Source organism: Haliaeetus albicilla, chromosome 7 (genome assembly GCF_947461875.1).
Source record: "Haliaeetus albicilla chromosome 7, bHalAlb1.1, whole genome shotgun sequence".
NCBI lineage: Eukaryota > Metazoa > Chordata > Aves > Accipitriformes > Accipitridae > Haliaeetus > Haliaeetus albicilla.
The window spans coordinates 31,691,193-31,708,216 of record NC_091489.1 but is presented as its reverse complement, the minus strand read 5'-3'; the positions used below and the strand labels follow the sequence as shown (position 1 = coordinate 31,708,216).

General features: G+C 36.8%; 1 protein-coding gene across 2 annotated transcripts in view; it reads left to right on the top strand.

The window, feature by feature from the left end:
* The window catches only part of SLX4IP (SLX4 interacting protein), an 81,423-nt gene that overhangs the window by 48,698 nt on the left and 15,701 nt on the right, over window positions 1-17,024 (top strand). Inside the window, exons 6-8 of one of the 2 annotated variants that reach the window (XM_069787569.1) lie at window positions 12,796-12,837; window positions 13,423-13,500; window positions 16,220-16,308. In XM_069787569.1, the coding sequence (XP_069643670.1) occupies window positions 12,796-12,837; window positions 13,423-13,500; window positions 16,220-16,308 (209 nt within the window). The remainder of the gene's footprint in view (window positions 1-12,795; window positions 12,838-13,422; window positions 13,501-16,219; window positions 16,309-17,024) is intronic. The other variant, XM_069787570.1, reaches the window with a different exon arrangement.

Below are 17,024 nucleotides of genomic sequence, written 5' to 3'. Positions count from 1 at the left end.
TATATATGCACCATGCGTTTTCACTTTGCACCACTTGTGCTATTCAATAACACGTACTGGGTTTTAGTGATGTCAAGCATGTTAGTGTGTCATAATGCTCACCTACTGTAGACTTAAACAAGCTAAAAGCAGAGCCTGTTTTTTTGTGTTCTGCAGAAGGTGGCTGGTTTTGATTAAGACCAATGAGAATTAAGTAACAAGAAACTATAAAGAGGACAGAGTGCAGATATTAAATACAGGAGAATGACAAAGGGAGGACTGTGGCAAATTAAGGAAGAAGGCAAAGTTTATGTGGGCACAGACAAAACAAAAAGGAGGATGCGGAAAGAAAATATGTCTGGTAGAAATGTCCATGTTTGAAATGGAAGGAAGGAAGAAGGTATCTCATAAACTGACCTTCTTCCCCCTCTTGAGGGAGGAAAAAGTTAACTATGTTTATCCTACAAGCAATTTTCAGATCTTTTCTCATTCCTTCCCTAGCATCCTTGTTGTTTTTCTTGGCTTAAGGGTGAAACATTTTTGCTCTGATTTCAGATCTTTTTATTGTACAGTCTCTTCTACAGTGAAAATAATTAGCATGCTGTCACATGGCACAGTGAGCTCCCAGCTTGATTTTATCTGCTTTTTCTGGGATTGTGTATCTTTTTTTTAATATTTTTAACCTAGTTTTCTAAGGAAATGGGGCTTATTGTGACCATGTTTTCTCTGTGTGTGTCTGTCCACCTTTTTACCCCTGTTGCTTTTTGCAAATGTGATTGAACTTTATTAACAGGTAGAAGTCTCAGACATTAAGTTTTTAGACATTAACTTCTGATAAGCTTACTAAAATGGGAAACTGGAAGAAGTACAAGCGCTATTAAGAATAGTTCAGCCATACAAAGATCTGGAGCCAAAGTTCACATCTTATTTAGTATAAAAAGTGCATGAGATGCAATTTAATAAGAAAATACATTTCTGTTCCTAATGAAACTATTTGTTTGGCTCCTGTAAGCTCACAAAAATATACAATAATTCACGATGGTAAATACTCCAAACTGTTCTGGCCTTGCATTTTAATTTGAGCATTATGATATTTTTAAGGAAAACACCCTTTTCAGACTGCCCTAGTTTGCTTTAGGAGTGTTCGCTATTACTGTAGAACATGAATTGTGTAAGACGTTCATAGGGTATGTTCCACGTTACAATCCTGTAGCAGCAAAACTGATTTATTCCCACCTTCCCAGCTGTTAACTCTTACTCCTTTGCTATAAACAGTGTTTTGTTTGGTTTGAGCTAGAATAATTTTACCTATCTTGCTTAAAGAGCAGCTCCCCAAAAATTTGATGGGTGCAACTGGAGGGAAAGTAAGCTATGGCAGATAAACTACCATAGGGGACTGAGAAGGACAGAAGTCTTTTAAATTAACTTTGATGTTTGCAGTTGCACATCATAATTTCTGTCTCTCAAAAGAATTATATTGCAGCTTCTTTACAGTGGACTCATTTATGATTTGTGGCCAAGTCCTGCAGACCTTCGTGAACTTTAAACTTACATTCATCTGTCTGTGAAAACAGAGCCTCATAGCTCCCTGAAGTATGCAGTAACTTATGCGAGAACTTATGAAAAATGTTTTTATTAGTATCTTGTACTTACTATTTCCTGTATTTGCCTTAGATTACTTTTTTCCATTTTTTACAGCCAGATAATGGGGAATAAAGGCATCTTTTTTCACGAAAACATTTTTCTTCTAGAAGATCAAGTTTATATATCTGATTTTTTTGTTGTTCTTTTCTCAGGGTAGAGGATATTTGACAAGAACAAAAAACCCGTACTTATGCACTGTTTAGGTATCTTCTTTTTAGGAATTTTTTTTCTTACCTTAGATTATAATAGAATAGAATTGGGAAAAACTCCAAGAAGGGCAACAAAGATGATCCAAGATGAGGAAATACAATACAGGGAACATGCCAAATAAGGGGAACATGCCAAATACGGGGAACAGTTAAGTGTGCTACGACTCTTCAGCCTGGAAAAGATATGAATTAGGAGGAACACAACAGAGATCTACAAAATCGTTTCTTATCTCATTCTCTTCCAATTTGAGAACAAGAGGGCATCAAATGAAGGTATTGGAAGTGCCATGGTAGTTAGCAGAACTGTGGAACTCTTTGTCAAAGGATAATGGGTATGATAAAAGCTTACACTGAGTCCACAAGAACATGGGAGAGTAATCCAGGGAGGGTACAGAATTCACAGATCCCCTGCGGTTCAATAAAGGCCTGAGCTGAGAGTGCTTGGATTCTGGGATAGTATTGGGAAAATAATCACATGCACTTTGCTCTTGTATTTAGTCTCCCCTTGGAGCCAGTTAGAGCAACTTCTACATGCAAGGCATTTAGCTATATGGACCTTTGATCTTACCCAGTGTGGCCTTTCTTATCATGGTACTTTTCTGGAAAGAGCCTGCACTATAAGCTGAAAACTCATTAGTATGTCGGAGAGAGTCACTGTGTTTCAAAGATTAAGTTCTGCACTTTCTAGATTGAAGGACCTACCTTTGTCTTCCTGTTATTACACTGATACTTGCAGAGACTTCAGCAATTGCTGTCCCTGTCTTACATGGGACATTTGCAGCTGCAGCACCAGGTGGGTTGAATGCCTTCTCCTTATTTTACATCTTCCCTAGTTGCAGCTCTCATGTGAAGTTATTTATGGTCTTGGATAGGAAATGAAATAGTGTATTTATTTTAAAGATACCCTTAATAAAGTGGTTTATGTAGTTAGTATTGTATTGAAAAGCAATATTCATTGAAAACAACAGGAGAATTGTTTAATTTGGTGTATTTTTGTGAAAAGAAATAATTTGGTGTTGGTTTTGAAAACAGCCTTGACCTCTAATCTTTAATTACTATCTGCCTTGGTTCATTCTGTTTCTTTCTCTTGCTTCCATCTCTTGCTTCCATCTTTTGTTTGTCTCTTGTTTCCATATGATTCTTTTCATCATGTGTATTTACAAAGTGGAATTATGTCTCCTCTTTCAGTTTATCAAAGCTGGCTAGAAGTTAATAGGCAATTAATATCTATCAGCTAAAAATGAAGTTTAGGATACTAGTTTGATGCAGATGTTGCAAGTTAGGCAAGATGAACCCTACCTTTAATTTCTGATTTGATATTCACTTGAGAATATCAAAGTGACTCTCATCTAGGCCAGGGAACATACAGCTACCTTTTGAAACAGCCCTTAGCATCTGTTTGTCCCAACTGGGAATTCAGCATTTTTGGAATCCTCACGGAGTGATTTTGAAATCTGTCCTTAAGCGCTTACCATTTCTTATTTGACTTCCTGATTCTTTTTTGTAACATCTGTTCCTCTTGAAGGTACTCTTTCTTGTGTGCTCTGTATAGTTTTTTAAAGCTTCTGTAGTCACTTGGAAGCAGGAATGCAGAGGATAGGGTATCAGTGTACAGCTTCTATGGACCTATTTAAGCATTATGCACAGGTGGAATAGGTAGCAGATAAGTTTGGGTTTTTTTGAGTGCTTACTGTTTCAATTGAAATCTTCTGAATAATAAATTTGACTTTAAATTATCATCCTTTGTGAACATGGCAAATAGGATTTCTTCTAGAAGCATTTTATAGGTTCTGTGGTCTGCATTTAATGCTCAAATTCCTTGTGTTGGAATGTCTAAAATACCAGAGAAGAAATTATTTGGTCAGTATGGTAGACCTGACTTTCCTTAGCTGTCTGACCTTTACAAATACGTGTATAGGATAGCTCGAAGACTGTGCTGCCTGGAATATGCTGCAGATAGTGAGGGCAGTTTAGCATAATACGTGCATTCTGCTGAAGTGTTTGCAAATAATGTCTGAATCTGGTTGTATCTTCTGTGTTTGGCTAAATTTTTAATGTAGTATTGAGTACACCTTTAGGATTTCATTTTTTCAGCTTGGGTATGTATGATTGCATATATCACTTGCTAACATACATAGTGTGTTGTGTTGTTTAGGTGCATACCAGGTCTACCTCTTGTGTGTTACAAAAACCACGTATGCTGCATGCCTGTTGTGCTTGTTGTCCCTGTGCAGATAATGCTGTGTCTGTGTGTGGCTGTGCATTTGGGACTTCTGAAAAAAACTCTGAAAATCTCTGTGTTACTGGGGCAGAGATTCTCTGTTTTTAGACCTAAGTAGTCTTGTTGGGCAGTAATAGGAGTCATGAGATTGCTGGCATGTTTTAGCAGGCATGTAAGCATTTACATCAGGACCATTGTCAGCATCTTGGGTTTGAGGGGGTTTTTTAATTACTGCACAGTAGGGGGAAAATAGCTTGATTTAGTAAAAACCCCAGAAACCCCAAACCAAACCCTACTATGAAAATACAGGTAATGAAAGTGGATGAAAAAGGATATGTGATTTCTAAGGGGAAAAGAAAAACTGCATCTGTTCTTTTAAAAATTAGCTAGGTTTGATAGCTTCTTTTTCTTTTTTTTTTTTTTAATTAATTCAACTGTATATTAAATGAGATAAAAAATAAGGATTTGATTTTTATTTTGAGATGAAATGTCAGGTTCCTTTTCTTAAAAAAAAAGTTAAGTATGCTTTATTAAATGTTTCTAAAGAGAGCAATATTGTTTTGGTTACAATGTAAGCAAGAAAGAATAGGGATTTGAAATAAAACCTAAAAGAAATATGATTTCCCTAGAAATGTTTGGAGGAATTTACTTAATTGCAACCAGAAGTTTGACCTGGAAGTGTAACGTTTTGACCTTTTAGCTGTCTGGTTTCCTAAATGTGTTGTTTTGCTCTCTTTAAACTGTGAGAAAATCTGTTTTACACATCTTTAACTCTTGCATTCCCTAAAAGTCTCAATATAAAAGTCCCCAAACTATCACCAGCAGTCCAAGAAAAACAAAAATTGTCATTACGTTTTAAGAAAATCATTATACCTATGTGTTGAACATTGAAGTCCTTTCTGTTTTCATTATAACTGGAAGTAATTGTGGGTGTAATTTCATGGTTAAATATGAATGGGAATTTCTTTTAAACTTTCCATGTTACCCTATTGCACAATAATACTCTCCTTTGTTCTTTTGTTCTTAAATGTCATTATCATATGGCAAAGGTAGAGAGAAAATACAGATTTTTAAATTGCAAACATTTTTGTGGGTTTATTTATATTTGGAAAATTTTTATGAGGCTTTACAGAAGTCTGTGCAGATAGAGATGGAGGGCTAATTCCTGAAAAAAGTTATGCATACTTTCTTTGCATAAGTAGTTCAGTGAGAGCAGTTATGTACATTTGGTTCACCATTGAAGGTACTAGATATGTTGTATTTATTACACACTTGAGTATTTCTATTTACTACAAAGGGACAAGTGACAGACTATAACCAAAACTACACCAGCAAAGCTTTGCAGGGCCCGGGCTTTAATTTATTAAAAATGTGTAGAAGTAAATAAACATTTAGTAGTGCAGCAAATAAATACTTGAGGAGGAAAAAAAGTCCAGTGCAATCTTGAATATACATTGTGGGCATAGTAACAGAACTTGAGGTATTCCATCAACTTCAAACAGGTAAGAGATATTCCAATGCAAAGCAAATTACATTTATTCAGAGAGATACATTCCACCTGTGAAATATTCACTATACAAATCTATGGAAAACAAAGTTGTTTAAATGATGAAGCTTGCTTTAGAAAGGATAGAACGTGACCATCTTGTATTTGTTTACGGAGTATCTTTCTCTTATTCTTTTAATTAAGATAGTTTTCTTTTTTTGTGTGTGCCTGTGTGTGTGTCATAGCATATGGGCAATGCCTGTCTGTTGTTTTCTGTTGTCTTCCCATGGCACAAGACAGGTTCATGGGTTTTGGTCTTTTATATAAAAGACCTTAAATTTGGTATTTAATATTGAGAAAGAGGATGTTCTGTTTGCATTTTTTTGCACTTAGCATCTGTTACACTGATGCTAGAAACTGCAGGATACTGAGCTGCGTAATTCAGGTGGACCCTTACAACACTGCACTCCTGAGTAAGCTAAAATGAGCAGATTGTTACAAACCATTTTGCAGTCGGTCTCCAGCTCTTTGTACCACAACAAGCACCTGCTTCACTGGTGGAGCTGAGTGGCGCTGATCAGATGATCACAATCATGGGTCATTCTTGGTCTTTTTGGTGGTATCCTCTTTGCATCAGAGCTTGTGAGAGCAGAAAGAAATTGAGAGTTATTTGGAAATAGAGCCTTTCAGCAGCTGACTTAATTATGGTCTATTTCCCAGCATTTAAAAAGAGAAAATACAGAAGGCTCCATTGTGGTGACTTTCCACCTATTTGCTATGCTCCAGAATTTTCTTATATTCTGAGTTGTTATAAACCTGGCAAGAGCCTGTTGTGTGAAAAGACAAAAACCCATGAACCTCTGGCACAACTTGCTTTATTCAGACAACAGTGTGAAATGTGTGCTGGTTCAAGTCCACACTTGTCTCTTAGAACTCACTTTCTTTTGAAGTGTTCTCTAGGTGATAGGGTAGAAGAAAAGAGGAGTCATGACCATCAATATCTACCTCTCAGCTCCACTGGGCTATCCTAACAGGAGTCCTCAAAAAAGAAAGTCAGGAACATCTATTACTGCTATACATCAAGATCAGCTTTGAAGAAACTACCTTTTCATGTTCATGCCATCTTTTTAAAGTTCTGCTGAAGATACCTGCTACTAGCTTTTCTTTCCCTCTCATTCTGTCCCATCATGTCTCCAGTGGCAGTCTGTGGGGCTTTTTTCACCAAACCCATAGGTTTTGTAGCCATGTGATGTAATATATTCCTGACATTTTTAGTGACGCTTGCCTAGACACCTTGTTATTAGTAGAAGATGAAAGTCTTGTCAGCTGTGGGAGCTATAGGGCTAAAACCCTTTACTCTCGGGGAAGAAGTTTAGCAGAAGTTAGATCCTGTTGCCAGGGAAAAAAATAGAGCCTGGAGACCTGTGAAGGATTTGGTTGACTTTATTTGAAAATCTTTCAGCATCATAGTATTGGCACCCACGATAATGTTCTAATGAACAATAAGGGGAACGAGTCATGTCTCTTAAATTCTGAAAGGCTCATTTCCATATTTTCATTGAGTTTTTGTGCTAGAAGAGACTTTGCTTTGTAGAGATTCCTGACATTTAAAATACAAAATCCTCACTTTCAAGTATTTCATGGCATCAAAAAATTTCATGAAGCTCATGGATATCCTTAAGGAAAAAAACCACAGAGACAGTAGGCTGAAAGGATGTATTTTTTGAAAGAAGCATGTGTTTTAAAGGCCACTGTATGCATTCCCTAGTGCCGTGGAAGTCAAACTTGTCACCATCACAGTGTCTGTGTTTCATTTTAGCTAGATTCTACCTTACTTTTATCACTGCGAGGAATTCAGTAATGTAAGTAAGTGACATTGCTCTATTTGGATACAGCTGTGTCTGGCCACTTTGGGGGAGGTGTTCAGCTTGATGTGCCAGTGTGGCATCAGACAGTTTTTAACGAAGTTGCTGCTTCATGGAGATACAGCCACTTTGAAGAGACTTTAGATTCTCCTCTGTTGCTGACTTGTCAGACAGCGTTTACCATAGGGTTTGTTTTCCAGTTCTTTCTGCCTTTTGGCTGGTAGCGACAGATGCCTTTCTCAGCCTTTCTCTCAGTTGTCGGGCTCGTTCCAGTGGTTAAAGAAGTCCAGGCATGTGGCTTCCTCTGGAATACAGTTTGTATGTTCAAAACAGTGAGGATTCATAAATAGCTTTCAGTTCATGTGTTAATGCCCATCACAATTAATAAAACGGTCATTGAGTCTGAGATCAAGAAAAGGGTGAAATCAAATCTTGTCTCCTATTAGAAGGCAGTTGTCTGTAATAATGGTACATGGACCATCAAATCTATTGCTCTATGTTTATCTGTTTGAATGCATTAGCAGGTGGTGCTAGCTATTATTGCTTATACATTATGAATGGATATTGAAAGACTCTATCTTAAGGGCTGTTTTCCAGGACTGGATCAGCCTGCATCTCCATCTCAAGTATTACTGAGGGGAAGATGGTCTTTTTCCTTCAGAGCTGGTGTATTCTCAGGACCACCATCTGGCGCATTTATCATCTTGCAGCCAGATGGTCTCATACATGCTTTTCTTCTCTGTTCTTTCCTCCAGAATACCCATGACAAGCAGGATAAGAAATACCTTATCCTGGATCCAGTTTGGCCAGTATAGTTCTGATTTTGGAGTGAATTCCACACCTTTCCTGCTAGAGGAGAGCCCTACAACCCTACTCTTGGATTTCATAAAATGTCTCAGTCCAGTTTCACTGTTAATGATTCATATTCTAAAGGTTTTAGACAGTGTGCCATGTCCAGCTATCAATGTTCTGATAGCAGAGAGGATTCTTCTAGGTGTATCTCATCCTGTCTTGATCAAATTCATTTAAAGTTTAATGTCTTTATTCCAGTCAGGGACCCTGTTCCCTGATAGGAACTAAATCTTGTCCCCACATCTTTGATGGGACAGATCTCTCACCTATTTGTGTTGGCAACTTGCCTGTGTTCAGAAGTTTTAGCAGATAGAATAGTACTAATACTTATAAAATTGTGAAGCAGTAAGGAGAAGAAAATCAGTAATCTGTTTTTGTCTATGCTTGGTTTAAGCTGACTGTAAGGCACCCTGGAAAAAGACAGAGGCAGATTACATCACTGAATTTATTTACAAGTATTAGAGTCTGCAAAATCAGATCTTGCAGCAATACTCAATACTGCACCCAAGTCATGGTTTGGTTTTGGTTTGGTTTTTTTTTCAGTCCCAATTTTATGTATCTAAATTTAATGGCCTGAATGTTTTTTCTTCAGTATTAAACATTTTTTAAAAGTTTATGGGCTTCATTTTACATTGATCAGTACACATTTTCCTGTGTACTTGCTTGTGATTATCTCTTGAAATAATGAAAATTTTAAAAAATCATCTAAAAATTCTTTGAACTGAAGGCATAATAGATGGAAAGAATGGATGCCATCCTGAGCTGCTTGAGCTGTTCTGAAGCCCACTATTTGGTGTATAAAAATTTGCAGTAGGTGAAGATGCTTGTTGTCATTAACTATGAAGTTGATTTTTTTTTTTTTTTTTACGTGTGTGCATGTTGTGTGTGTCTGAGATGATACCGAAATTCTGTACCCATTCCAAACACCAGAAAAGGCTCAGGAAGTCTTGATGGCTTTTTGTATCTGCTGTCTTGCATCTGCTGTCCCTGGCCTATCCTAGATTCGGGCTTAAACTTACATGCCAATGTTTGGTTTTGAATCTCTTCTAAATTAGAAATGGCAACTTACTCTGGAGTACATGCTATGAATATGAACATTTGTTTTGGGGAAGAAAAGCTGCATGATTAACAGTAGGTTTAGAATAAAATGTTCCTTTTGGTTTTGTTTACAAACAATCAGGAATTTGGATTTGGTGGTGAAGAATTTTAAGTGGAGAAATATGACTGCTAAAAAGCAGTGTAATAATATGTCTGTAGAACACTTTGAAGATGAAAAGCTCTATATACTGTAAACATTATTACTAGTATAGCTTAATCTGTATGGAATAATTAGCGTAAGCAAAATGTAGATTTTTTTTTTAAATGTACAATATAGTGTTTCAGAAAGTCTAATGCACCTATGTATTTACTTTCACAGTGTAACATAAGAAATTTATCCTCTTATTTTTTTAATACCTATGTGTTGCAATGATTTACTTTGTTGTTACTTTCCAAAGATAGAGGCAGTCCTAATCCAGAACAACCTGTCAGAAATGTGAAACGTCTAGGGTGAGAGGAAAAAATAGGTGTTTTTTAAAGATGATATAAAAATACTGTGCAATGAGAAATAGGTGTCTGTCAGATATGGAAATATTTGGGGGGCAGTCAGCCTCCTTAGGCTTGTGCCGTAACTTTGGAGAAGACCTGCCTGAATTTAGTTACAGAGCCATGCAGGTGCCAGATTGTGCTGGGAAGTGAACACCTGCCAGGCTGCTCCAGATAACTCAGCAGCTCAGAGGCATTTTCCCAGGCTCCCAGATGAATGGTCTGTAATAGCCGTGAGAGAGGGCTTCCCACTGCTCCACGCTGTACCACAGCCTCTTCTTGGCAGCCTCCTGGAAGTGCAAGTCAGCTTGGCTGCAACTCCTTTGGAAAACAAGTGTTGCTGGATAGTCTTACAGTAAAGAGTCAGTGTCTGATACTTCCTCCCAGTGTTGTGGGACTATGAAATATAACAAGCAGGGCAAATTACCATTCCCTTAAAAGGCAGCTCTCACTGGTGCATATTTCAGCTGAAACTGAACTGTGGCTTTTCTAGAACCACTTTTATTCAGTCCCATTTTGGGCTTCAGGGTCTATTTATTTTATTGGGTTGGGGTTTCTTGTTTTGGTGGTGGTGTTTTTTTTTTCTTGTTTGTTTTCAAAACCTGGTTCTGATGATTTAGGTGGACAGTTTTGAAGTAAGAAAAACAAAACTCCAAATCACTAACAACAATTTTATTTCTCCTTCTGCGGTGGTAATCTACACATGGAGCTTTGTCTATGGTGCATGATGAAGAGGAGACTGAAGACTGGGCCAAATAGGTTGTCTGAGCCTAAGATCTGTGAACTTTCTCTCTACATTACTAGCTCATAACACTGTATGTAGCTTGAGGTTAAAACTTTTATGGTGTGCTTAAAAGGAGTTAGTAATGGATCATTTGGTATGTATCAGTTGGTCCCTCCTTCCAGATACCATGAACAGCAGCTTTTGGTCCTTGCTGAGTATATGCTGGCCATCTTCCCTAGAGCATAATCCAGAGCTTGCCCAAAGCCAACATTAGTATATGCTACTATATAAACAGCATTGATGGTGGACAAGTCTGGAATTGAGAACAGACTTAGACTCAGGCTGAGTAACTGTGTAGAAAGTTTAAAAAGCTTCAAGTTGCATGAGGTTATCAAATAAGAAGGTTTTCTTGTGGGGCTTAGTTTCTTATTTCGTGTAGCAGAATAGTTGATTGGATTAATATATTTTCCCTTGAAGGAAGCAGAAAGAGGATATCACACTTTTTAATAGTTCTGCAGTAACTCTGGCAACTTCAAAACTAGGGAAGTTTTGCATGCTGCAGCTGACTATGGTTTAGATCAGATGTCACACACAAGACAGTTTCAAAACATTTGATGAGCATAGCTGCATGATACTTTTGAAATACAGGTATCTTGAATGTAATGCATCTTAAAATTTTCTCATGGTTAGCAATAAGTAACAGAAAATCATCTGTTCAGACTTTTTCAGCAAAGTCAAGTAGTAAATAGTCATGGAAACTCAAATTATTGTCTGGTGCTAGTCCCTTCGGGCTGAGCTCATTAGCTCAGGTGCAACTCCCTGTGAAGGCTTTATAAGACTTTGAGACTTGAGCTGACACTGCAAAAATAGTGTAGAGGTGTCTTGATCTCTTACGTAATTATTTATTTTGTTAGACTTGAGGTAGGTGTTCTCTTCCAGAGAACAGTAGCTAGCCAAATCAAGGGCCTTTAAGAGGAATTTGAAACTTTGTTCAGGCCATTAGTCAATCAAATATGATTAAACACTTAACCTCTTGGAGAATACCAGGATAGCAAGAAAAATAAACAGATATACATGTCACTGATTCATAAAAGAATTTCAGGAATGAAGTATTGTGCTTTTCCCTGTGAAAAGCAAAAAAATTCACTTTTTCATGTTAAGTTCCTCTCAAGAAAAATACATTTGGAATATCCCAGACAAATGGAGGTGGAAAAACTCTTTTATTATTTACTCTCTGTTTGAAGATTTGTTTGCAAAGTTGTACTTTTAGGAATGTTACATTTTCAGTGTTACAGAGGTCATAGTGGAAGATGGTATTATCACGCTAATAACTTATTTATATACAGGGCAGATTCTTTGATTTGTCTAACCCTAGTACAACGTTAAAGAATTGTGGATGCCAAACTGGAAATAGCTAAAAGTAATTTTCTTTAATTGTGCTCATAAATATACAGTTAATAAAGCTGGTGGATTACATCCAAATTTTTCTCTAGCGCTCATCATTTTTAAGGGATGGTTCAACTTGTCACATCTTGACTTGATCTCTAAAGGGAAGTCAAATTTTGGGTATCTTCCTGAGGGGAAGGAAAAAAGATGGCTGATAAATTTCAAAGGGATTGATTGTGATTGATAACTATAGTTCTTAATGAGAGGTGATGCTGAACAGCACTTGATGGTGAGCTCCAGGAGATCTTGTACAAGTAGGAGAGCTGTAGACTGTGCAGGAGAGGACATGCATTTAGAGGCTTATACTTAGAAATAAGGCATGCCTTGGCACTTGCTCAGTAGAGATCAAGACTGGAACAAACAAGCTTTCCTTACTTCTTTTTAAATGGCTAGATTCGAAGAACAACAGTAGCAGTTTATTTTCTAACTTTTCTGTGGTAATTGCACCTGGGGTATCTGACTGTCTTGGAAGCAACAATAATTGTATGACTTGCAAAACCCATCAGAGTTAGGGGAAATACAACTAACCCTCTTTTGCACATTCATTTTAGTGAGGTGTACAGAGAGACCATGGAGGAGATGTCACAGATGCTGACTTCTTTCGATTTCAGTGGGAGTTAGGTTGCTAAATACCTTTATGAATCAAGTCCTAACCGATTTATTCAGGGTCATTTGGGAACTTAAGTAGAACAAAAGTAAAAGCTGATTTCCTTAGCCGTAGTCTAATAGTCTCTTTGCTGTAATATAATCCTTTCTGTCCTTTTCTTATGCTCCTGGTGCACAAGGATTTCTGTCATTCTCAGGAACAGAAACAGAAGAGCCTCTGTGTACGTTACAGGTATCTGCTGGGTCAGCCAGGCTAGCTCTGTCTAATTGTAGATACTGAGAAGTTCAGATGTATGCATTTCTCACTTAGTTCAGTGGCATTGTAGATAATTAAGACCTTTCATGTTTGTTTGTTTGTTTTATAGCCAGCATTTTTTCTATCAGCTTTGAGTATGTCACCTTTGTCTAGAAGGCAGTTAAGTAAATGGTCATCTGCAGTGTTCTTGTAGAGTATGTATGAAAACACTGTAGTGAATAGGACTCTAGCCTTTTGGACTAGTGACCGTGACACTAGGCTACTACATCTCTGATCAATGAACTGATTTAAATTTATTTCTGCGCTTGGAGACCAGAACTTGGTGGTTAGTAATTTGTTTAGATTTTTCCCTTGTTTCAGATACTGATTTCTTGAGACCTCAGTATGAGCAGTTTCTTTTTAAAAATATTTCTTTAAAGTTACGCTTTCTTTTGTATTCTTGAGCTGCTGCTGCTTTCTCTCTATCCTATCTTTGCAGATGTGCAACACTGAGACTAGAATGCCCAAGATACCCTTATACTTACTATTATCCCTTTGTTTTATGTTGCAGCCAACAGTTTTCACATTACTGCCTACTTTATGAAGAGATGGGTTAATCTCCGTTGTGCTGTAGGGAAACATTATCGTGGTAAGAAATGAGTTTCTTATAGCGTTACTTAGAACTTTGCATTTCTGGGAGGAAAAAAGGGAACATAAACTAATACTTTGTCAGATTTTGGTCTACTTAATCAAAATTTCTTTCAGAGCTTGGTTCTGGGTTTGGTTTTTTGTTTGGTTGTTTTTTTTCCCCCCCGAGGATGTTTCCTAAAAAAAGAGAAGTGTTTCTTAACATATGATGGATTTTTTTTTAAACTTAATTTTGAATTTGTGTATGCCTTGCCCCAGGGTAATCAGCTAAGCCACACCAAATTCTTTAAGTATAATGAGACTCAGCATTTTACTGAGTCTCTGCAGGGTGAATCAACCAGAGGTTGCAGTATGAATCACTTCATTATTGCTCGAGTGTCTTGTGACATCAACTGTACAGTACAAGTGTATGCAAGAAAAGGCTTTCATTCACCTCAATTCTATAAAACCTTTACATAGGTGATGTCATTGGATCAGATTTTTTTTCATGTTTTCTCAAGCCAGCATGCTCTGCAAGGAAGTGATATCAATCCTGTCCCGCCAACAGCAATAAAAAGGAGCTGTAATGATCGCTGCCCTTTGTGTTGACCTTTTTGTATTCAAAAAAAGCAAAATAAATCAATTAGGTGTGCTTAAAAATACTGAATACTTGAATGCATATTTTTAAAGAATTTCTTATTTTTATAGGAATTCATTATCTTTAAAAATGTTTAAATCTCTCTTCAAATGCTAACTAGTTGTTTTCTAAGTCCATATTGGTTGAAAAGATTGCAGTTTTGATTTTAAATATTTCATCAAACTTGTTCTCCCAGCCTCCTGGAAGAATATAGCAGAGTGTCTGCTCAACACTGGTTTCTGTGTATTAAATTTGAACTTTTCTTAAGCATCAATGAATACCTAAAGATACTTTCATTTTGTTAGCCAGAAAGTGAGATTGTTATAAAATGCAACAATAAAAATGTCTAACTGTAACTTGCCCTGCTAGTGCTGCCAAAAAGAGAGGCTGTGATGCTACAGTCAAAACTTTGCTTTCACATGAAGTTCCTAACAAGAAAGGAACGTCATTTTCCTGGGTTTCGCTCCCAATAAATAGCAAAATAACCACATATCCTAAAAAAGAAATATATATATTTGGTACCAATATTTCCTTTCTGTAAGATATACCTAGTACTTCAGGGAGAAAAAGTAGACGTTTGGCCTAATAGAAGAAGAATCTTGCATACTTCAGTCCGTGATGCTCACTCAATATCTAAAGTAAACTTACTTAAGGGGTTATTATTGGAACCCCACATAACAAATTCAGTCCTTGCAAAGTTGTCCAGCTTTTCTTTTGTAGCCCATTTGGAAGATGTCCATAGGCTGCTTGCAGTTTGAAAGCCATTGTACTAAACCTTTGCAGGTGGCTTTTCAGGTCTTGAGGATACAAGCAGAGAAAGAATAGTCTGGACATAAGGCACAGCATGAATACTTCCTTGGAGACAGTTTTGCTAACAAAGTGATCATTTCTGAAAGGATTGTGAAAGGCTCATATTCATTATCAAATTATAGTAGCTTAACAAGCTACTGCACCAATACAGATGCATCTGAGGTCTCTGTGTATGCTTTTTCAACCAATGGCAAATGCAAGGTAATCTGTTGCAACATCCGCATCTTTCACTGTAATGACTCTAGAAAAGTCACTGCTGGTACTCACTCAGAGGGATTTGTCAGATACTAATGGAGATATGCTGTTGGTGAAGAAGCAGTACCTTGTAGAGAGGCAGTCAGCCATATGGATGACCTGAGCGTCACATGTGCACATCATGCCTATACTCAATTCGTTGTGGGGAGATATTGTACCACAAAAAATAATCTATGAGGCCAACCTTGTGTTTTTTCTGCATGCCTTGTCTCTTTCTTGTCCCAGAGAACAGGGTGTTAGGGCTTGTTTTTGAAGTATAACAAACTTTAAAAATTAGTAACTCTCTTTTTATAAAACCAAACCAAACCAAAAACCAAGAACAAAAAAATCTGAGCTGAAAATATGAAGAGAGAAATCTGGAAATAATCTGATATGTAAAATACCAAAATATCCAGCTATGCTCTTTTCATAGCATTACTAGGTACTAAATAAAGCTTTGTCTGGTCTATTCTAATCTGAGAACCCTTCATTTTTAATCATTTGTAAATAGAAACTTTGTTGTGTTCACAGTAAAACATGTGATCTTGACTAAAATATGTAATTCGGTAGCAGTTAACCAATTTGTTTAATGACTTCAAAAATCACTGTACTCGGTTTGAAACAGCCTTATGCTGCATTTTTATGCCAAGTCCTGATTGAATATGTTGTGCTGTATTTCAAACATAATTTACAGCTTTTGTGATGAAAAGACTCATCACCAGAATAGCACAAAAGAAATCATCATTAAGTGGTTTGTCTGTTGGTTCTGTCTGGTATATTTTTCCAGGGGTGTAGGTGGACTAATTTGCAGCAATGACTATCTCTTGGGAACTAGGCTTACTCTTAGTGATTTTTTTGAATGGTTTAAAAAAGCAAAACAAAAGGAGGGATGGTAAGACAGTAGGTAAGAAACTAGGTGGAGCACATGAAGTGAGTTAGTGTGCAATTTAAAAAAAAAAAATTATTTTGTTTACTAAAATAGCATGTATATATGTTGTCATTATGTCTGGTTTTGAATATGGTTATAATTTTTGTAATCTGTTAAATTATTTTTTTATAGAGCTCCGTGTGTTTCCAGACAGATTTATAGTTTGTGTCAGTAAACTTGAATCTAATCCAAGTGCTTGGACATGTGAAAATGGTGTATTGGTATGTACAAAACTGTTCTATAAATTTTTCTGGTTTATTTTATAGTGGTAAGATGAATGTTTATGTATAGATGTAGTTATTCACATATATGTGACTGTCATCTTGGAACCAGAAAGTCACATTAGCAGTTGGGTCAAAGTATTCAAAAGGACATCCTGAAGTGAGTCTGAAACAGACTAAAATGGGAAATTTTGGAAGCTCAGCATTTTCTGAGCCACATAAGGCTCAGAGAAAAAGACCATGTGTTTAGAAAGCTAGGTATGATTTTAGCACCTTGATTTAAAGATCTTTTTTTCCTGTATATTTTGTCCTTGTAACATTTTACTTTCCAGAATTATAACGGGGCAGTTTTTAATGTCCATGAGTTTTTTGTATGTTTTCTTAGCACTTGTTCTGCAAAACAACTCGAATGGATCAGTGCTAGCCCTGCTGGGAAAAAAAAAATGCCTAAACATTTATGGAGAAAAAGGCGCTGGTGTGTAGTTAAATACCATAAACAATTCTACTTAAATATTTCATCCTGAAGGCTTTATCAGGGTCAAAGGCTTATGAATTTTATGCTGCAGTTAACTGCTGATTGTCTCAGGAGTGCTCACATTGACCCAGGTGGCCTGTTATATGGCAGGCAGTGTCTTCTGTGCTCACAGTAAGAGTCAGAATTACACACTGAGGTCTATGTATATTTTAGTAGTTTATCTTGATGTATTAAAGCATAT